Here is a 23854-nt window from a genome sequence, read left to right on the forward strand (position 1 = left end):
CTAAAATACAAGATGAAACAAAATTATTAATTTGGTTAGAGACTTTATTTTAGTGAAAAGATGGGAAAAGGTTTGTAGACAGAGGTAAATCAAAAGTTTTGAGAATTTTATCAGAAGAAAATAGCAATTTAAATTCATTAGCTTGTACATCTGTGAATGGAAAGACACTTAATACAGTTTACACAGTTCTGCAATGAGCGACTTAATTGTAGTAAACTGTACTTATTATCATTAAGCCTGTTACATTTTGTATGAGTCCAAAATAAACAAAAATTACATTGAGATGAGCGGCAATTTTAGCTAATTAATTTTTTACACAAATGACAGTTTAAAGCCATAGTGGAGCCGCAATATTAGAGAGAATGTAAGAAACATCAAGTTGGAAGTAAATAGCTATATTATTAAAAATTATTGAAATAAAGTAATGCATATGAATAGATTATTAGGAACAACTGATTACAACATCGAAAAAACTAACAATTGTAATAAATAATAATGATAATGGTATTTTAACAATAATGCAATAGCTAAACAAACAGTAAACTATAACAAAAACAGTAGTATTGAAGAAAGTTATAAAATCAAAAAATAAGTTAAAAAAACTAATCAAAGTCAAGAGAAATGTAAATTAAAAATATAATAACAATAAAAAAAAAAAAATTTGATATTATATATTAAAATAAGTAATCCAATTAATAAATTGTAGTAATATAAAAAAAAAATAATAGTGTAATATTTAAAATATGATAAAAAATAATGAATACAACAATAACAAAAATAAAAACTATAAAAATTATCTTCTCTTTTAATAAACTGGTCTTCTCTTATCTTCTTATTAATTTATCAACTTATCTTTTTTTTATTATCTATTTTTTCTTTTTTTTTTTTCTTTTTTTTTTTTTCTTGTTAAGTTAAAATCGATGTTTGAATTTTCTTTGATTTGTTTTTTAAATGTTAATTTTGAGTGTTTTTTGTTAAAAGTTTCTTTTTTTATATTATGTTTTTAATTTTTTAATCTTCTTTTCTTTTGATATTTTTGAATTCTTCATTTGAAACAATTAATAATTAAATCAGTTTTTCTTTTTTTTTTCAATGGTTAAAAAAACATGACCATTATCTGCTTTGACCTTGCAAAGAGAAAAACATAAAAAAAATAAAATAAAGATAAAAGCCAATTATAATTCAAACACACACACAAGCAAAACATTTGTATTATAATGTACTCTGTAGTTTGAACTACATGTTCTATACCAAAGAATTACATGTTCTATGTATTTTTTGATTTTTATCTTTTAATGTCAGTATTATGTTGTGTAATTTACAATCCACTTTTAAATATTTAATTTTGACATTGATTATAACAGTTGTTTACGTTTCACTTTTTCAATCAAATATTCTATTATTAAATATTCTTGTAATAAATCATGACTTTTAGTTGGTTTTTCGTACATATAAAATATATTAACATAGTTAATAAAATTTATAAATATATAGTTAAAAATATAGAGAATCATGTAATTAAAATTATTATGTAATTAAAATAAAAAAATACCTAACTAATTAAATAAAGAAAGAAAATTCAAATCAAGTCAAATATTTCCATAATCTTCTGAAAATTGTCATTTAACCACTGCAAATGTCATTACAGAATGTAAAAATAAAACATAAAGCAATTATTTAATAAAGTTTTATTTTGAATAAATATGTTTTTATTTTAATTTATACAGTGAATTAAGTGTCATTTTAAAGTGTCATTAAGTGTCATTTTAAAAAATAAATTTTATTTTCAAATAGTTAAACTTTATTGTTTTTAGCATTCAAGAATTAAAAAGAAAATTTGCTAATGCAAGAGATGATCTTAATACTCTGAAAGAAAATGAAAAAACTCAACAAGAAATGGTAGCTTAAAAAGTTTTCTTCATTATTTATATAATAACAACTTCACTCTGAAGTTCTTAGTTTATCAAATCATTTTTTGCAATTTTTTCAGATGCAACAAATTATACGTCAAAGAGATATGTATAAACTTCTTTGCAAAGCTGGAAATACTATGGTGGTGTGAAGAATTTTATTTGTTTGCTACGTTTTTTTTATCTAAATCAATTTTGATAGTTTCATAATCCATGAATTCAAAAAGAGTTTTTGAATTCATTTTATTTGTTATAAATTATATATTACAACTGATTTAGCATATATTTAAGTGAAATTATACTTAGGGTGAGGTTTCGTCGACATCAACTTCACTTGCTGCTGTTGACTTAGAGGCTGAACTAAATAAACTTAAGGCTGACTTAGAAGAAAACATAAATGAATATCGTAAGTATAAAGAGGAAGCATCTTACAAGGAGTTATCTATTAAGTCAATAATAGAAAAAAAATTAGAAGAACTGTCATTATTGCGTACAGAAAACAATCAGGTTAAAGCGCAGGTAAATTAAGGGTTTTTATTTGTTGCATATATTGTATTATTTATTTTATGAAAATTAAGGATGTTTAAGTTGCACTGATTAGGCACTAATCATTGGGGAGGAGGGTTTCTAAAATTCTATATATTTTTTGTTTAACCAATTATTCTTAATTTTTTTCAAGAAAAGTTCAATAAACAGTTCAGTTTTTGCTATTTTTTTGTGGTTGACCTTCTACTTCATTTTTTAACATTTTAAAAATATTTCAAAACTTAAAAAACTAGAAATCTTTGCAACGTGTAAAACTTTGAGTTATGTGGCAACTTTATGTTAAAATTTATGCAATTTAAATTTTGATTAGATAACTTTGAATTAAAATGAAAGTTGGGTTAAGACAATAATAAGTCTTGTTTAGTGTAAAAATTTGCTTCGATTTATTTCGCTAGAAAGTACTTTGCTATTAAGTTTGTAAACTGAATTTAGATACAAATTAAAATGAAAAATATTGCAACAAGAAGTAACAAACTAATAAATAAATAAATCATAAACTAGGAAACATATCAAAATTTATTTAGAAATCTTATTTAGAAATCTTGTAATTAATGAATTTTATCATACAAAGTTGCCTTTACTCAGAACTATTTTTATACAAGTCTTTAATCAATAATTTTAGTTTAACAATAAATTATCTTTTTGAAGTTTTCATTAAATAAGATCGACTGCTTAGTAGTCATAAAAGCAGTTTGTATATTCGCATCAAAAAGCTTGGATGGTTGTATCATTCTTGCAAATAGTTTAGCAAAATTTAGCTATATTTCTTTAACAGAAAATAAGGAAGTATTATGGGTTCGAAAAACGATACAATAATGGAAAAATGTATTACGTTTTTTATCTTGCAATTTGTAAAACAATTACAAATAGCATTAAACTTAAGTGTCAACATGGAACTCATTGCAATCAGCTTCGGAAATACCTTTTGTTGCAAAAAGTTCCTCGTGGTAACATATTAAAATATCCAAACCATTGTGAAATCAAGATTCAGGTAATTCAGAAATATTTTGGGAAATGTGTCTCATTTAAAATTTAATAATATAAAATAAAGTCAAAACCAGTGACAGAAAGAATTGAAACAGAGGTGGTTAGCCAAAAAAGAAGCTTTACATTAGGCATCCAAGAGATATTATATTTTACCTTGTTTAAAATTACAAGGCAGCCCATTTACTTGTGAATCAGATGTCAATAAATATATTGAAAAAGAAAGATCCGTTATATGTTAAAAACAATTGATGAATGGGATGTTTATTTTAGAAATATTCAAAAATAGTAGATCATTGCAGTGAAGATCCACTATATTTGAAATCATAGTTAATGATAAAAATACATTAAAAAAAGATGTCTTACTTCTACAGAAGAATAAGCTAATAATTTAAAGTTTCTACCTGATTTGGAAAGTCTTCACATCAAACCACAATCACCTACGATGACTTATTTTTTAGTTGTTAAGGTGCTCCAAGAAGAACTTGTCTTATCATAAAGCAACTTGGAACAGCAATTTAACTAGAAAGTTACACCTCCTTCCTTAGCTATGTCGCTTATCTGGTCAGAGCCAACATCAAACCTCAAAACTCTTGATTCTGAAAAAGAACTCCAATTACAGAAAATCTGTTTGCTTAATCTGAAAAAATGAAAAAAGCAGACAGAATCTTACCAGAAGAAAATTTATGAGATTATCTCAAGTACTTTGAGCTTCAGTGATGATCATGTGCCTTCTGGAATTTGCATGACTTATCAATTCAAGATCAATCAGCCAAGTAATAAAATTTTTTTCGGCTTCAATTTTGACTCCGTTGTTCACAAAAAGTCATTACAAGGCAAACAGCATAGTGTGACTATTTGATTTGCAAAATTGCCAAAACCTATAGAAAAGAGAAACACCCTCCACAATGCAATCGATGTTCTTGACTTCTGTGCTTGCTCGTGGACATCCTCATCATTGTACACAAGGAAAACGTCATGTAAACCTCAGAGAACTTGCATTGGCATACCTAATAGGTGCAGAGCAGGTAAAATCACAGTGGATGCACCAATAGGTGCATCCACTGTGATTTTAGGTAAAAATGCGTCAGCAAGAGGAACAGTTCAGATCAGCCAACCACAAGGAATGCCATTGGCTTTAAGAAAAGGTAAATGTACAATTATATTTTATTCCAATTACTATTTTAATCTGATTGGCATTACAAAATGTAAATAATATAATTTTAATTTATAATGTAATTTTTAGGCTCATCAGCTGCACAGCAACTCTTTCCTGGTCCTTTAAGTGTTCAAAATATGGTTTCAATCCAAGACAAATATGGGGCTTTCAAATACTGAAATGAGGAAACTTGGATCTGCTCTCAACCAGATAAGCCTGGTAAGGCTAGTTGAAATCAACTTTCAGCAAAAACTTGCTGGCAGTGGCAAGGCAGAAGATCTTGCTAAAACTTGGTACCAGCTCAGAAGATCGCCAAGTAGTTCATTGCCAGGATCTGCATTAGCTTAAAGAAAAAATCGTATCATCAAGAGAACTTGAAAGCAAGGCTATTCTTAAGCTTGGAATAGATGGTGTTGACTCTTTCTTGAAAGTGAGTTTAAGCTTAATTGAATCAAAGCTAGATGAGTCTGAGCCACATAGTCCTCTTCAAAAGTTAGTGAAGCTTTGGTCACAAGAGGGCGACAAAAGCACAGGGGTTAAGAAGCAACTGATAGTGGTAATTGCAGAAAATAAACCAGAAAACTTTAAAAATATGACATAGCAATTTTTCAACTCATTGATGTGGAAAAAGCTTTAAAAAATGCCAAAGCTTTCTTTAATGCTGTTCATCCTTCTTTGATTCCTTTTCTTAACCAAACAGTTGTTTTGGAAGTACTTCCTCCTATGGAACTACATTAACTTATTTGTGTGGTCAATAACATTGTGAAAAGCTTGGTACAAAAATGGCTAAAGGCCATGAACTGGCTTTAAGCCATTCACATCCCTCTTCAACCTTACCATGGTTGCCTCTACAATTGCAATGATTGCATGAAGTTGCTCAAAAAGGTAAATGAGCTGAATATGTTTGCTAAAACTGAAAACCATTCAGAAGCTCTTGATTTCTGCTTTAAATTCATTCAAGCCTTGCTTTAAATTTATTCAAGAGAGTTTTTTCAGCTTGTTTTGGCTGATCCGTTTCACCTGATTATGTTCAGAAAATCGAAGATTTCAAATCCAGTTTTCTAAAGCTCCAGATTTCTATCACTCCAAAGGTTCATGCTGTTTTTCATCATGTTTAACAATTTATCAAGGTGAAAAAAATTAACCTGGGACTGTATAGTAAGCAAGCCATTAAAACTTTACATTCTTGTTTCAAAAGTCATTGGGAAAGATACAAAAGAGATGCTTCTCATCCCGCCTACTCTCATCAGCTCCTAAACTGTGTTGTTGATTACAACAGCAAAAAAGTGTGAACCAACTGGGCGAAACTAAACCAAGATACAAAAAATTCAAATGAGAAGAATCTGACAAACGTTGTGTTGCTAGAATTATTTATTGAGAAGTGTTTTTATTGCTAATATGTTTGTTAATAAGAAAAAATAGTAATAACATAATTCAGAAATCAATTCTGTGTATTTTTATTTAATATTAAGACTTTTTTCAGTGAAGTAGCTTTTTTTGGGAGAAGTCAAAAGTTATAAATTGAGATAAATATCAGTTGTTGAAAAATGTTAATAACTCTGTTGGATTTCAATACAAGTTTTTTAAATCTCATTATGTATACTTTATGGTATACAGTATCACCACTTCAAAGGATTTTGATAGGATTTTTCATCAGATTTAGGGTTTCAAATTTTCAGGATGCTTTTTTCATATAGATTAAGCAAATGGAATTTCTGGAGTTTTTGGCAAAAGATGGAAAACATACTTTTGGCGCACAATAATGAGATTTTCATTTTTTAAACATCTTTGCTTCCAACAAGGCTGCAAGCAACCACTATTAGAGTTGGAAGTTACTGAAAGAGAAAAGATGAAGATTGTAGTGCAAGATAACAATTGACAGATGACTTAAAAGATTAAAATTATATGAATCAAAAAAGCAAGATGAAGGAAGTGAATTCCAAAGAACTGATATTCACGCAAAAATTCTAAACAAATAACAGTTTTTGGAGCACTTAGGAACAGTCACAGAAAAAAGATTAAGACTTAATTGAATGACAAGTAACACGAGAATGAATTTTATTAGATTTAACTTTCTGAACAAAATATCCAAATTAAAATATCTCTGTTGGATTTTAAACTATGATTACAGTTTTTGGTGTTATGAGAACCTTGTAACATAGACAATCATTGGTTAAAAGGATTTTGATGGGAAATTTATTCAGCATTAGGTCCCAGATTTTCAGGGTGTGTAATAATGATTTCATTTAGTTTAACAACTTATTGTTTTGTCAAAATAGTCACTTTTATTGAAATTGAAGTAGAAATATTTATAATGAAAAAAAAAAAAGAGTTAAGTAATTCAAAATCAGCATAAAAAGTTTATTAAGAAAAAGTGGTTAAACTTCACAAAATCCAAAAAAAAAATTTTGGATCCCCCCTCCTCCCTCCTTACTGCTCATCTTGAAAGAAGCAAAAATTTAAAAATATTTTTATATAAAAACAACTATTTAATACTAAATATAATATTTTTTTTACTAATTACATAAATACTATTTTCTTCTATTAGGGGTTGTCCATAAATAACATAACGCAAACTTTCACAATAAACAAAACAAAAAAGATCAAAAGTTTTCCTTTGCAGTGTCTTAATTTAAAAACCAAAATTTGATAAAATTTGATAAAAATAAAAGTTTGATAAAAATTGCAGCGTAAAAGAGCTTAATATTTCCTACTTCAATATTTTTAAAAATAACATTGATTATTTTACTTTTTTTTGAATTTTTAGATATGATAATAGTATTTCTAGAGCTATATAATACATAATATTACATTATATAAAAGTAATGAATGGTATTTTTAGTTTGTTATATTTTTAAGAAATATTTTAGTTGGATTTCTCAAATGAAAAATACTCCATTCTGATGACCACTACAGAAGGCTACAAAAAGGAAATAAAAGCATTGGAGGAAAAATGTCAAAGTATTACAAATAGTCTTAACAAGTATAGAGTAGAGGCTGAATCTGCCAAACAAGTATTTTTATTTTATTTTTTTTAAATTAAATCCAAATTTTGAAAATTAAGAAAATTTAAAAATTTATTGTTGTAGCTGTAAACTGAATCTGCCAGACAAGTATTTTTTCTGCACTTTTTCTGTAAACAAGTATTTTTCTGCACTGTTACTATATTATAAACATGATTTTGTCCGACTGCACAATGGGCCAGAATTTTTTTCCGTGGCCAAAAGTCCTAAAAAAGTCAAATCTAAACTTTTTTTTTTATTTTATTATTGAATTGTAGGTGCTTTATTCTACTCAAAAATGTATCCGTTTGTTTACTAGAGATGAAGGCAAGCTTGCTAGAACCATTCTAAAAGGCTTTAAAATTGTCAAATTTTCGCCAATTTTTTTTTTCAAAAATACTTATCCTCAAAATCTGCATTACTTTTTTCAATTAAAAAAGCTTAGAATTATTTTTATTTTATATAAACATATAAACTTAGTGCTTATTAAAAGTATATGTTTTTTGGCCTATATTATTAACATAATTTTGTCTGCACTGTTACTATATATAGATATATTTTATGTAGTCTATTACTACTATGTAGACATAGTAGAAGCTGTAAAACTGTCTTACCTAGATTTTATGTTCTGATAATTGATAAACTATCAAAACAGAGCAAACAAGAAAATTAGCGCAAAAAAATTGTTTTTTTCCATATTATTAAAAATTTAAGAATAGATAATTTTTTCATTCATTGGGTTTTTTAATTTGATGTTTTCATTCAATTTTTTGTTCTATTATTTTGCAATTAAATTAAGCAAGAGAAATAAAATTTGGTTTTAATAAGTCAAATTAAGTTAAAGTTTATACTTAAATTTAGTTTTTTCTTTTGAAAAAAAAATTATTTTTTGCAGAATTATGATAATTATTTTTTTTTAATTTAAATTATTTATAATTTACTTTTTATTTTACTCGTTTAATGTTTACAATGGAATGTTTGCAATAGAATGTTTACAATAGAATGTTTACAATAGAATGTTTACAATAGAATGTTTACAATAGAATGTTTACAATAGAATGTTTACAATAGAATGTTTGCAATAGAATGTTTACAATAGAATGTTTACAATAGAATGTTTACAATAGAATGTTTACAATAGAATGTTTGCAATAGAATGTTTACAATAGAATGTTTGCAATAGAATGTTTACAATAGAATGTTTACAATAGAATGTTTACAATAGAATGTTTGCAATGTTTCCACTTTTTATGCTATTTATTATATACCTTTTCAAAGTTTAAATAATATTAGACTATTAAAAATGTTTATGACTTATTTTCTTCCTTGCTTGCACCATCTTCTAAATCTGATTATTACTGTTGCTAGATTTATGTTTGATTTTCAGGAAGCTGTATATTAAATCTTTTATTTTGCTGTTTCTTTATTTTCCAATTTCTAGTATATTTAAATTTAGTGATGTCACTATTTGTCACTGTATTTCTATTGGATGTCACTGTAGTTTCCATTTAGTTGTAATTATTGTATCGAATTGTTAAAAATTTGTGAAGAGAATGTCTTCTAAAATTTTCTTTTCGAGTTGTTTTAAATTTAACAATTAAATATTAAATTGGTCAGTGACCCAAGCAATAATAGAATAGTTTTAAGGATCGAATGTTTTAATTGAAAAAACTTAATTTAATTTTACAAACAATTTTTTTCCACATATTCAAACAGGTTGCAATAAGCTTCTTATATATAAGTGTATATTTGTCTTTTATTCTTCTAAAATTAAAAAAGAATTAATATAACAATATATAATATAGTATATATATATAGTATATATATATATATATATATATATGATATATATATATATATATATATATATACATATATATATATATATATATATATATATATATATATATATATATATATATATATATATATATATATATGTGATAATACAAAATGATGAACATGTAGGTGTCCAGAATGCAGCTAAGAAAAAGTTTTAAAAAGCATTTTTATGCGATGTTGGAAATTTAGGTGTGGTGAACAAAAAATTTTTTTCAAGTATTATTGCGTTCTGACACTTAAAAAAGGCAACAAATGCAAATGCCCATGCCTATGGCTTGCGTCCGTGTTCAATCCTATGGCTTACGTTCACGCCCATGCCTTTAGCTTGTGTCCAGGGTTTCCTAACTTAATTTATACGATTTAAGGTTTCACATAAGTAGAAAAATTTGACGTTTTTTAGATACATAAATATCTTTGAAACGATTTTTTTTTTGGCGGGTTATATTCATAGCAGGAATATAATTATATTTGATAAATGTTAAATTATAATTATTCAACTTGTTTCATTCTGAGCAATCTTCTTTTTTTCATATTTAAATTGCTTCTCTTCTTTGTGAGGTATAGCAGAGAGAAAAAAATAGAGTAAAAGAAAATTGAATTTTGAATGAATGAATTTGATACTTTTATATATTTTAATTGCTTAAAAACGGTTTTGAAAAATGTTTAAAAAAAGTTAAACGATTATTTATATATATTGTTTTCTGTTATATTTATTTTCATTTTTTAAATTATAAATGTAATAATAAAAAAAAATTATTTATAGTATTAAATTTTTAATAAAACTTTTTTACGGTTTCCAAGATCCTCTTAAAACTTTTTAAATAGCTGAAACAACTTTTTAATTGGCGACTGTCAATAAGAACAATATTTATATTGTTTGAAATGTTTTTAAACTTTTTAAATGCTGTTTTTAATAGCTCGATAGATGAGAAAATTGTTTGTTTCTCCATCGGTAGAATAGAATTGTAGTTAAAAAACTTTCATTGCAATATTTTAGAATTAATTTAATAAGCAACAAAGACATTTAAGGGGCGCAATGAGATTTGTTTACCGCACAAGGGCAGCAAGTAAATTTAATCAGGGCATTTAATTATCTGATATACAAGGTAATTAAATATAAAAAAGTATTAAATACAAAAATTCATTTTTTCTTTTAATTAACAAATCCAAAGTTTACGTAAATTTTGTATTTGTAAATCAAAAGTTGATTATGTATTTATAAATATTGTTTTAGTAAATTAAACTTTTTTATTTATAAATAAAATTAAAGAATATTATAATAATTTATGTATATTTAATTATCTTCTTTTATGTTTTATGCAAATATAACATAAATGATACTTGTCGTTATTCTCAGTGCACTTTATGGGCAAATTTAGTTTACCAAAAGTATTTTTAATTCCTCTAAGAAAATAAATAATATACCTTAAAATAATAACTTATTTTAAAGTATATTATTTATTAATATGCAAAGATTTTTTTAACTTCCCTAGCTTAAGATAAACAGTAAAAATGTAAATAAAGAGTTTTTGAATAATAAGAATAATTAAAAATATTAATAGGTGTATGCATATGAAACCGCTGTTTTTTCTTTGAATTAGAACGTTTGTTTTGGAGATGTTTTATTTATATTTCTTTGAATGTAATTTCCATTATTTTCTACTACTTTTTGCCAATTTTTTGGTAACTTATGAATTCCATCCCAATAGAATTTCTCAGGTTTAGAAGCTATCCAATCATCGAGCCATTTTTTGACCTCTTCATAATTCGAGAAGTGCTGATCTGCCAAGCCATGTGACATTGATCGGAATAAATAGTAATCTGATGGAGCAAGGTCTGGTGAATACGGCGGGTGGCATAAGACTTCCCATCCGATAGTTTTCAACGCTGTTTGAACAACTTTACAAACATGAGGACGAGCATTGTCATGTTGAAGAATTATTTTATCGTGTCTCTCAGCATATTCGGGTCGTTTTTCTTCTAATGCTTTTCTTAAACGGAATAATTGGAGTCTGTAAAGTGGCCCATCAATTGTTTCTTTAGGTTTTAGCAACTCATAGTATACCACACCAATCTGATCCCACCAAATAGACAGCAAAGCCTTATTTCCATGAATATTCCTCTTTGGTGTTGATTTTACAGGTGCGCCTGGGTCAACATAATGTGTTGTGCGGACTGGATTGTCAAAATAAATCCATTTTTCATCTCCAGTCACTATTCGATGCAAAAAAGACTTTCTTTCAAAACGATTCAATAACATTTCGCATGTCACTAAACGCCTTTCAATATCACGTTCTTTCAATTCATGTGGAACCCATTTTCCTTCCTTTCTTATTTTACCAAGAGCTTGTAAACGTCTTGAAATTGTTGCCTGATCAACATTCAACTCTTCTGCTAATTGTTCTTGGGATTGAGCATCGTCTTCGTCCAATAAACTTTGCAATTCTGAATCTTCAAATTTTTTTGGAGGTTTACCACGTTCCTTGTTGTCAAGATCGAAATCGCCACTTTTAAATCTTCTAAACCAATCTCTGCAAGTTGTTTCAGATAAAGCATGGTCAGAATAAGCTTCTACAAGCAAACGATGACTTTCTGCAGCAGTTTTCTTTAAAATAAAATAGTGAAGTAATACTTCCCGCAAATGCATATTTGAAGGCACAAAGTTGTTCATTTTGAAAGATGCATAAAATTATCTAGATATGAATAAAATCAAATTAAAAACTATGATATTTAAAGCAAATTGAACGTAGTTTCACACACATAATCATCCATACATTAATTTTGTCTTAAAAAGAAAATTAACTTGTCTTATTTTAAACAGCGGTTTCATATGCATACACCTATTAAAAAATCTAGAGAATAACTGACTTCAATTAGTAAATCTAGAGAATAACTGACTTCAATTAAAAAATCTAGATCATAACTGACTTCAATTAGTAAATCTAGAGAATAACTGACTTCAATTAAAAAATCTAGAGAATAACTGACTTCAATTAGTAAATCTAGAGAATAACTGACTTCAATTAAAATATCTAGAGAATAGCTGACTTCAATTAAAAAATCTAGAGAATAACTGACTTCAATTAAAAAATCAAGAGAATAACTGACTTCATTTAGAAAATTTAGAGAATAACTGACTTCAATTAAGAAATCTAGAGAATAACTGACTTCAATTAAAAAATCAAGAGAATAACTGACTTTATTTAGAAAATTTAGAGAATAACTGACTTCAATTAGAAAATTGAGTTTTAACTTTTGAATGAATGATGTTGATTGTTATTGACAATGCTTTTTTTAACATAAAAATCAATCAACTTAATTTATTTCAACCCTTTAAATCTGAGCCTGGCATATGATTTTTTCTTTTTTACTACGATGAACATTTGGGAATTTTGCGTTGTTCAAAAATAAGCAACTTACTCTATTATTTTTTGCCCAATAGGAATAGATATATAAAATAGGAACATAAAATCATGCTTGTAAGTAGTGTAATAATTTTTTTTCAATATTGGTATATTTATAATATAAATACAGCCAGGCTATAAAAAAAGATATTAATGACATAATCTGGCCAGTTAATAAAAATAACAATTATTACATAATAAAACCATTGCTCAGTTCAAAATGGTAAAAATATTTTGGTTAATCCTAGTAGTAAACATCAAGTTTGAAAGCAGCTGTAATATATCTTTCATATAAATACACTAATACGTTTTATACACTTCGATTCACAAACAATGAAATAGCAAATATATGTAGTTTAAAAAGTCTGTAAAGTCAACATAATTATTTTAATAAAGATATCAATTGATGATCAATTATACATCCTTATACATAATTATATTATTATATTGATGATCAATAAATATATATTGATGATCAATTATTCATCTATATACATATATAAATTATGTAGCATAATCTTTTCTTACCTTTTAAATTAAAAAGAATTTCAAAACATGACTGCATTATTTAAAAAATAATTCATTTTTGATATTTCCTTGCCAACTCTAATATTTTGTGGTCAATTATTACTTTTTTGCAATTGCAATATGCTCAACTTTAATCCTGCAATAATATTTTATCTTTATTATATAAAGTTAATAAATAGTAGATAGTAGTAATAAAAGTAGATAGTATTATTAGTTTATTACTAAATACTGTTTTATTTTATGAGTCATAAAATTTAGAGTTATCATGAAATGCGTGAAAAGCTGATTACCTGTGAGGTTTCATTAAAATCACTTTCAACTGAAAAATATCTTATCCAAGAAGCTGAAAAAAGATTGATGCAAGAAAATCAATCTTTACTTGATCAACATAGAAGTCAATCGGTTTTACTTGCGAATTTACAAACCATTCAGGTTTTAAGTTACTTTTATATTTCCACTTCTTTGATAAATTATTTTTTAATTTCAGTTTCTTATTTTTAAAAAATTATGTTTACAAATATTGTACATGTTTATTGTTTATTCTTAGGTCATTAGAAAAGTTTGTAGAACTTCTTCTTTAAAGTTTCAATAAGACAGGAAATAATTAAATATTTATATATTGCTTTAAACTGTATTTAATTATGTAAATTTTAAGTACTTGTTGATGTTTTTTGATTGTGTATTAAAAAAGTTGTTTAATTTTTATTTAATACAATTAAGAGTAAAATTTTAAAATGCCGAATATTGAGCATATTTTAAAATCTGTGCTCTACCCATAACCGATGAATTGATATTTTATGATTATTTGATATTAATTGATATTTTATGATGAATTGATAGTTTATGATGACCAAACACCAAAGTATTACACAGTTGCCAAGTGTGTTGCTCTGTTTCAAAATATTAGAGAGAGAGTTTCAAAGATGATCCCTGCTCTGAGTTGCGTGCATATCATTAATGAAGAAAGCCCTTATGCAACACATGCTATAATTGAAGTCCTGAAATTGATTATTAATTTTATAAGCAATGACATTCACAGCACTAATTGAAAAAGTAAAAAAAGCATCCGTTGGATACCCCATGAGTGAACTAATCAAAATCACAAGAATAGAGTTAAGTATGCAAGATAAATAAGCAAGGACCTGTAACATACACTCAAAATTTTAAATTTCTTTATGATTGCACTTGACTCCATTTTACTCAAACCATCTCAATATATCTTAACCAAGCTGGAATCACAATAGTTTGGTACCTGCTATACTCTCCAGGCTTAGCTCCATCTGATTATTAGCTGTTTGACTTTAAAAATCTTGGTGACTATACTGACGCTGAAAAAAACCACTTAATTAAGCTACTTCAAAAAACCATTTAACCAGGCTATTTCAAGAAACCACTAAACCAAGCTACTTCAAAAAACATACCTAAATAAGAGTATAAAAAAATGTTTGACAAATGGCTTGAATTCATGTAACTGTTTAGGAGTATTGATTGATATTATTTTGAACATTTAGTAAAATAAAATTAAAAACAGTTTTGATTTTTTTTATTCTTATAAGGATTCTAGGAACTTTTCTCATGTCCTAAGTTTTTTTTTTTATTTATAATTACAAATACAATATTTATTTATAATTATAAATACAATTATTTATAAAATCTATGTATGATGTTTTGAAAAATTATAGAATAACCTCGAAAAACAAGAATTTGACACTCGAATTAGTTTAAATAAACAGTGTGAAGCATTTCAACAAGAAATGAAAGTTATTAGATGTAACTTTAGTAATGAAGAGCTTAATTTGAAATCAAATGTTCCATTGCTTGAGGTAAGCTGTAGTATATTATTTTGATTTTCAAACTGTTAAGTTGTTATTAAGTACTATTAAATACAATTTTGATTTTAGCAGACAATAATTTTCCAGAAGCCATAATTTCTAACATCTATGGTTTTCAATATCTATGGCTAAAAATAAGCTATTTAGTATTTAATATATACAATTACTATATTTTAAGTTAAAACCACTAATTAAATATTCATGAAATTTGTCTTTAAATATTTTTTATCTATACTTTATTTATTGTTATAATGAACTTTAAAAAAAAAAATTTTTTAGCATTTTTTTAACAACTTTTTTTCTTGTAATTTTTTAGATATGTATTTGAATTATTACCTGGTTCTTTAAAAAACTTTAATATCAAATATATTAAATGTTTACTATTCAACACCCTTCAAAGTTCAATTTTTTTTTCTTTACGATTCTCATATAGTAGAATTTATTATAAACATAAATTTATTTTTAAACTTTATAATAATATAGTAATAATAATTTCTTTTTATGTACTTTTATGATTTAGTTTTGAATTGACGATATTTGATAACTTTTTCAAGAATATTTTGCTATGCATTTTGGGATCGCCTGGGGAATAACAAAGTATAAAAATCAAATTTCGCATTGCAACTATATGTAGCTTATGTTTAATGTTGTACTTATTAATTTAAACTTTTAAAATTTATTATTGGATTTAAAGATAGAGTGTTTTGAAGATGACTGCAGAGATTTAGTAAAGGTTTTATAAATAAGTTTTCTGCGAAAGGTCTAAAACTTGATAACAATGTAAATTTTTCTAAATGGAAGTTTAGTGACTGATATTTTTTAAAGTTTTCGAAGAACTATCATGGTTTTAGTAATTTAACTAAAGAAAAAGTATTAGAAAAAATTATTTGCGCTTGGAATAGCATAGTGTCAAGTTGCAATCTCTCTTCAAATATTGATTTTGCAGATAATAGTAATTTTCCAACACCAAAAGTACCAATCACAACATCATTGAAAAAAACCCCAAAATTTGAAGAATGGACTATATTAAAGCTTCAAGAGTATTTAAGTAATCATGGTATCAATAAGAGTAGTAACCAGCAAACTCTTTTGAACCACGCCTTAGGTGTATTTGAAGAATGGAATTAAAGCTTCAAGAGTATTTAAGTAATATCAATAAGAGTAGCAAACTCTTTTGAACCACGCCTTAGGTGTATTTAATATGAATTTTCCTATCACTTTTACAGATGCTACAAAAACTTTTTATTGAAAAAGTGCAAATACCTCATCCTATGAATTTAAAAAATAGTTGGACTCAAGCACCTGCAAATTTTCCAGACACATTATTGCAACAAATCAAATATCTTTACACTAATAATGCAGGCAAAGCATTTAAAGGAGGAATAAGTCTTTTTAACTCAGGTCATTTATCTTATGTAATGTCACATGCAATAAGTGATACATGCAGATACTGTTTTATATGAGGTCTTTGTTTGCCAGAGCAAAAACTAAGCAACACATCATATGATGTTTGGGTTGTTATACATAAAAATTCAGGTGATGTTATAACTGGAGATTGCTCTTGTCCAGCTGGGTATGTAATATTTTCAAAATTTTATTTTTAACTATCATTTAGGATTTAAAAAATAAATGCATGTGTGTATACTTTTAGAACATCTGGTATATGCAAGCATGTTGGTGCCCTGTTATGGTACATTGAAAAGAAAGTAAGTTTAGATAATAACTTTTCCTGTATTTCTGAGTGTTCCGTTTAAAAAATAAAGTAGGCTGCATGTCCCTGCCACATTGGTTGAAATAGAGTTAAAAAAAAGGAAAAAAAGAAGAAAACATAAGTAATATATTCAAGAGGCAAAAGATAATTGATAATTCTCTTACTGAAAGTGATATAGATTCACTTGCTGAAATCACAAATGTTAACTGTGGGTTAGTTACACTAATGCATAAAAAAAGTTTTTATATGAGCAATTTAATATCTGCAATGAGCAAAAAGAAATTGAAATTTCAACATCTTTATTATCTGATTTTCCAAAAACGATTGCAGAAGTGATTAAAACAGTTGGTCCATGCACTTTTGATATATTAATGAAGAACTTAAAAATAACAAAGAAGCAGCAATCTTTACTTATGGAAAAAACAATCAATCAAAATTCAAGTGAGATATGGTTTCAACATAGAAAAGATTTATTATTACTTCCTCAAACTTTAAATCTGCTTTCAATAAATATTTCAATAACAATAATATTATTGTTAATCCTGACAAATCAATATCACTGCTAAACAAAGTTTGTGGGTCCTGCCCAATAATTCAGTCAAAAGCTACAAATTGGGGTATTAGTAATGAGACAACAGTCCAAAAAATATATATAAAAATTAACAGACAACTTCATAAAACATTTAAAGTTAAAAAGTTAAAATGGCTGGCTTTTACACAAGCATATTGAGGCCCTTTTTAGGAGCAAGTCCTGATGGTTTGGTCTCTTGTAAATGCCATGAACCTGGATTACTGGAAATAATGTGTCCATGGACACATAGAGGACTTACTATAAATGAATTTGTCTCACAAAATGGTGCCTACTTGAAAGTTTATCAGGATAAGTTTTGCCTAAAAAGAGACCATTCTTATTATTACCAAGTGCAACTGCAAATGTATATAACAGAGTTTAAATGGTGTGATTTCTTTGTGTACACATCTAAAGACGTGAGCGTATTTGTAAAAATAACTCTTTTATGAAAAAAGCAATTTTAAACGCAAAGATTGTTTATGAAAAAATAATAATGCCTGAGATATGTTTTCGAAATTTGTATCATTTTATAGTAATAGAAGATGTTGAAAAAGTACTGAATGACTTGTTAAACAAAGTATGCAAACCATACAATAAAAATGTTGAAACATTTGATGAAAAAATTGCAAAAATTAATGATGATATTGATTTTATAATTGAAAATTGTTTTTGACTGATTTTTAATTTAATCTTGTAAACATTTTTTAATATTAAAATTTTTATATTTTTGGTGTATTTTTAATTATTTTCAAAAGATACCTTGAAATGCTGAAGCATAAACTTTTGTTTACTCTTAGTTTAATTATCTTTAATGCTTATTTAATAAAATAACTCCACTACACTTGGAAAGCTAAGTGTAATAGTCGTGCAATGTGAATAAATTCATAATGCAACTTATCTATAAAAAAACATAAAGTTAAAGGAAGTGTGTTACAAGGTGCACATGTTCACTCACATTCTGCAATAATTTTGTTTTCTTTACGAATTTGTTTATAAATTTTTTATAAACCGGTGTATCTATGTAAGTTATTGGTCAAAATATGTTTCAAATAGGGCATGATAACTGTAATCCTTTGCCCTTCTATATATACATGCAATATTAAATTTCTAAATTTAAATAAATTAAAATTCTAATTAAGAGAAAATATTAAATAGTCAGCGATCGTGGCAAAAGGAGGACACTTATTTTTTGCAAAATTATTTAATACAAAGTATAAACAAATTTAAGATTTTTTTGTTTCAAACGGCCTCCTCCCTCAGATTAAAATTGGCGTGGCGATCCTTAAGAGGCATCAAAAATTTTGGCGCTACCTCCCCTAATACGGGTCTATTCAAGTTAAGCTGAGGCTTGTTTTTTTTCTCTCTTTTTTTTTTTTTTGATGCACATTTATGCTTTTGAGAAAGCATAACTTTAACTCTACTTTTATACTCAAAATTAGTGATTAAATGACTCTTGTTTTGTCAGATTTAAACTAAGTTTATTTTAAGAAATTTATTATTAATTTTAAGAAAGTTATTATTTATTTATAAGAACTTATTCAAACCAAACTAATATATTTAATCTAAATTGTTTATTTATTCCTGTAGAAAAGCTAAAAAAAGGTTTAGATTATAAACTTCTTTAAGTAGGTTGGCGCAAGTATGTGTGAAGTGGGAGAATCTAAATAAAGCTTCCCTCAATCGGTATTTGCCGATTGAGGGTACAAAATGTCTAATAGGAAAAAAAATTTATTGAGCCTTTGCAAAAGTTCTGTCTTGGCGCTGGCTTTGTGTTTAAGTATACGTGACAGAATGATTCTGTTGCACACATTTCGCGGCGTTTAAATTATCTTGTTTTATCTCCACTTTTTAAAAAAATGTTGAAATTTATATGTACGTTTGATTATTTTCAGAACCAATTCATTTTTGTAAAATTATTGCTTTCTTAAAGATAATAATTTTGATATAATATATTATATCTTTTTTTTATTAAATAAAAAATCAGTTTGTAAAATTAAAATATTATCTATTTTAGCCTAAACTGAATCAAAATTTGAACAATTTGTTTTGTATCAATTCCACTATTTTTTGATTTCTCAATCAGTATTTTGAAATACACAAAATATTTACTTTTCTAACAAAAATCAAGAAATACACAAAATATTTACTTTTACAAAATATTTGAAAAAACTTAAGTTTATTATATACACAATCAAACTTGTCCCATGAGTTACTTAAACTAATAAAATGGTAGTTTATAATGGTACCAATGGAGGATCTAAATTAATTAAGGCCGCAAAAATTTTCAAAATATTTTAAATACTTGAATACCTTTTATGTCTTAACTACTTATAGATTTCATACATTGGCCAACCAAAGAAGAAAATAAAAATGCCTTTCCAAAATGCTTTGAGAAGTTTCCTAAGGTAATTGGCATAATAGACTGTACTGAAGGAGCATTAGAGATCCCAGGTTTAGCCAAAGCTCAAGCCCAAACTTATTCAACATACAAATCCAAGAATACCTGGAAAGTTTTACTTTGTGTGACTCCAATTGGTACTGTATCTTTTATCTCAAAGGCATATGGAAGTATGCATCAGATTGATTTATTACAAAAATCTTTATGTAGTAAAGACATAAAAGGTATCCAAGTATTTAAAATATTTGACACTACAGATTGCAATATTTTAAATCTAAATGCTAAGTCATTATCTGTAAGTCCTAATCTTAATTTGACAAGCACTAAAAACATAGCAGTTTTCGTGTCTACTTTTTGATTAATTCTGTATTTTTGAATTGTTTATTATAACAATTCAACTTTTTAGCTTTGCCATCAATGCGTTTATGAAGCCATTCAAACAGTTTTACATTTTGTAATCCAGTATAGGTACAAACATTTATCACTATGACTAATATCACCAAAAGATTTTTTTGTTTCTGCTTTGGAAAGAGAATGCTTTAATTCTGAAATTTACTTTTTATGTGCATCTATAATCATTTTTAGTTCCATTTTTTTTTCTCTAAAGAATTACATTGATTACACTTGTTGAAAGGTTCACACCTAGCGCAATTATTGGTAGGTATACAATTATCATAACTGTAATGGCCTATAAAGCGAGTGGAGATGGTAACTTCTTCAAGTACTTCAAACCCATCACGAACAACAAATTTTACTTTTTTGAAGACAGTCTCAAAAATACCATTTCCAGTTTTTGGAACTTTACGTTTCAAAGGTTCTTTGCCAATACACCCTTAAAGAAATGATGTTGGTATTGGAGAAACAACTGAACAATATCCTGCAGCAAAGTGGTTTGAACAAACCTTGAAAAAAGCAAAGTGGTTTGAAATGACTATGAGTACCTTTGTACTCATAGTCATTTTAAAATCACCTTGTCTGTTTTACATTTTTTCCCAAAACTTCATATCTTTAAATGTTTGAGGAGTATACCATTGAAAAATCCCAACATGGTCTTTTTTCAAGACGCTAAATAAATAAAAAAAATCTCTTCAAATAATTACAACAACAATAATAGTATTATTTGTCATATTACTGATGATAATAATAGAATGGTAAAGGTACCGCATGGATTAAGTGAAAGAAAAAAAAAGAATTATGCATATATAAAAAACTGCTGCATGTACAGAATATATCTAGTTATCTGTATAAATTTATATATAAAATTTATATATATATATATGAATATATATATATATATATATATATATATATATATATATATATATATAAATGTATATACATATATACATACATATATATATATATATATATATATATATATATATATATATATATATATATATATATATATATATATATATATATATACTACTGTGATCAAAAAGTAAGGTGAATTTTTAATTTAAACTTCCCGCCTTATTCGAATCGTCCAATCTTTTTTATTTTTAAGTTGGTAGGAATGTCATTAACATTTGCGCCAAATTACATGTCAAACTCATAATTATTTTTTTTTGTTTACGCTTGTTTCTGAAGTACCAAAAGTGCATTCGGCGATTTTCACGATGTCTAATTTTGTTGAGCAAAGAAGTGCTATTAAATTTTGTTTGCGGAATGATATTTCTGCTGCTGAAACGTATCGAATGTTGCAAAAGGCCTTCGGTGAAGAGACTATGTCTCAAAAAAATATTTACAAGTGGTACAAAGACTTCAAAGAAGGCCGAGAACGTGTTGATGACTTGGAACGCTCCGGACGACCATCGACTTCGATTGATGATCGCCACATCAACAAAATCAAAGAATTGGTGCTTGCAAATTGTCGGTTAACCATTCGAGACCTTGTTGACATGGTTGGAATATCATTTGGGTCGGTGCAAGCGATTTTGAAGGATCATTTGGGCCTCAGAAGACTCAAATCACGTTTGGTGCCGAAATTTCTCAATTTCTTTGAAAAAGAGCGTCGCGTTAAAACGTGTGAAGCAATGCTTTCTGACTATCAAGACGTCTACAAACAAATTATTACTGACGATGAGATTTGGGTCTACGCATACGACCCTGAAACAACCGACCAATCAAGTGAATACCGTGAAAAAGGCGAGCCGAGACCGAAGCAACCACGTCAAAGTCGCTCAAAAATCAAGGTCATGTTGACTGTTTTCATTGATTATTGTGGTGTTGTGCACTATGAATTCCTTCCAACTGGCCAAACTGTCAACAAGGAATATTATTTAAGCGTTATGCGACGTTTGCGTGAAGCTATTCGCAAAAAGAGACCGGAATTATGGGCCAATAACTCTTGAATTTTGCACCACGATAAAGCGCCTTCGCACACAGCACTGGTTCTTCGTGAGTTTTTTGCCAAAAACTCTACCCATGTTGCTCCACAACCACCGTATTCGCCCAACTTAGCACCGTGTGACTTCTGGCTGTTCCCAAAGCTCAAGAGACCACTCCGGGGAAATCGTTTTGAGTCCATTGAAGAGATCCAACGTGAATCGGCATGCGCATTGAAGGCTATCCCTACCGAGGACTTTTCGGCATGCTTCAAAGACTGGAAAAAACGTTGGCAAAAGTGCATTGGGGCCGGGGGGATTATTTCGCGCGGGCCGATACAGATTTAGAAGAATAAATAAAGATTTTTCATTTTATAAAAAAATTCACCTTACTTTTTGATCACAGTAGTATATATATATATATGTATATATATATATATATATACATATATATATATATATATATATACATATATATATATATATATATATATATATATATATATATATATATATATATATATATATATATATATATATATATATATATATATATATATATATATATATATATATATATATATATATATATATATATATATAAATATATATATGTTCTATACATGTGATATGAAAAAGCTCAATATTTTAAAATATAAATAATAAGTTATAATACACTTACTTTTTGGGTTTGTTTTGACTGTTTATGCAACCATATACAGCATAGTGATGGTTTGGACCTATCTTATAATTGTACTAAACAAATCTGCAATTAACATGAACCATAGAACTATTGATAGTAATCTCATTAAATGAATAAATATATGATGATTATTTTTAAATTCCCCAGGCAATATCAGAACCCTTTGTGCGCTTAACGATTTCAAAGTTATCAAATATTGTCAAATATTTCAATATTTCATATCAAATATTTCTTTTTATGTATCTTATGATTTAGTTTTGAACAGATTTACTTTGACAAAGCTAATTATTTTAAATGTTTTCTAGATTTAAAAAATTTTTCTGTTTCATTTTTTATTTTTAGTAATAAATTGTGCACAACTTTCAAAAGAATGCTTTTTTTATTTGTTATGCAATGATTAGAGGACAGTTTTGTTAAAAAATTTAATTGACTTATAAACTTTTTATAAAGTTTAATCCATGGAATGTTTCAATACCTTCGATTACCATTTAAAATTTGATACCACTACACAGACGTCTACTAACTATTTCTATAAACCATTGTAAAAAGGTTTTATTCTCGTGTCACGAAATCTCCTATTTCAACTCAAAAATTAGGCTATTGTGACTTCTGGAGAATCTTTAACAGTATCTATAATGTAGGCAAATCTGTTATTACTCCTATACTCTTTTTAATTTACATTAACAATCTTCCAGAAATTCTCACATCAAAGGTGGCATTGTTTGCTGTTAATACTACCATTTATTCTTGTCTTGATAACACTCTCTGATTGCTTGGATGGGGCATATACAGCATGGGGCTCTCAGTGGCTGGTGAACTTTAACTCATAAACCTTAATTTATTTCAAGTAATCATTATCACAATAATCTAGATCTACCTATATTTATGAACGGTAATGTACTCGATGAGTCATCTTCTCTTCATCTTCTAGGAA

At 26.9% G+C, this 23854-nt stretch overlaps 1 protein-coding gene across 5 annotated transcripts in view; it reads left to right on the plus strand.

Moving 5' to 3' along the window:
• LOC136092268 (nucleoprotein TPR-like) overlaps window positions 1-23854 on the plus strand; it is a 122828-nt gene that overhangs the window by 33541 nt on the left and 65433 nt on the right. For all 5 annotated transcript variants that reach the window (XM_065820098.1, XM_065820101.1, XM_065820100.1 and 2 more), the window contains 6 exons: window positions 1815-1899; window positions 1991-2056; window positions 2217-2429; window positions 7470-7613; window positions 13634-13807; window positions 15058-15198. In XM_065820098.1, the coding sequence (XP_065676170.1) occupies window positions 1815-1899; window positions 1991-2056; window positions 2217-2429; window positions 7470-7613; window positions 13634-13807; window positions 15058-15198 (823 nt within the window). The remainder of the gene's footprint in view (window positions 1-1814; window positions 1900-1990; window positions 2057-2216; window positions 2430-7469; window positions 7614-13633; window positions 13808-15057; window positions 15199-23854) is intronic.

The sequence above is a fragment of the Hydra vulgaris genome, chromosome 15 (genome assembly GCF_038396675.1).
Source record: "Hydra vulgaris chromosome 15, alternate assembly HydraT2T_AEP".
NCBI classification, from domain to species: domain Eukaryota; kingdom Metazoa; phylum Cnidaria; class Hydrozoa; order Anthoathecata; family Hydridae; genus Hydra; species Hydra vulgaris.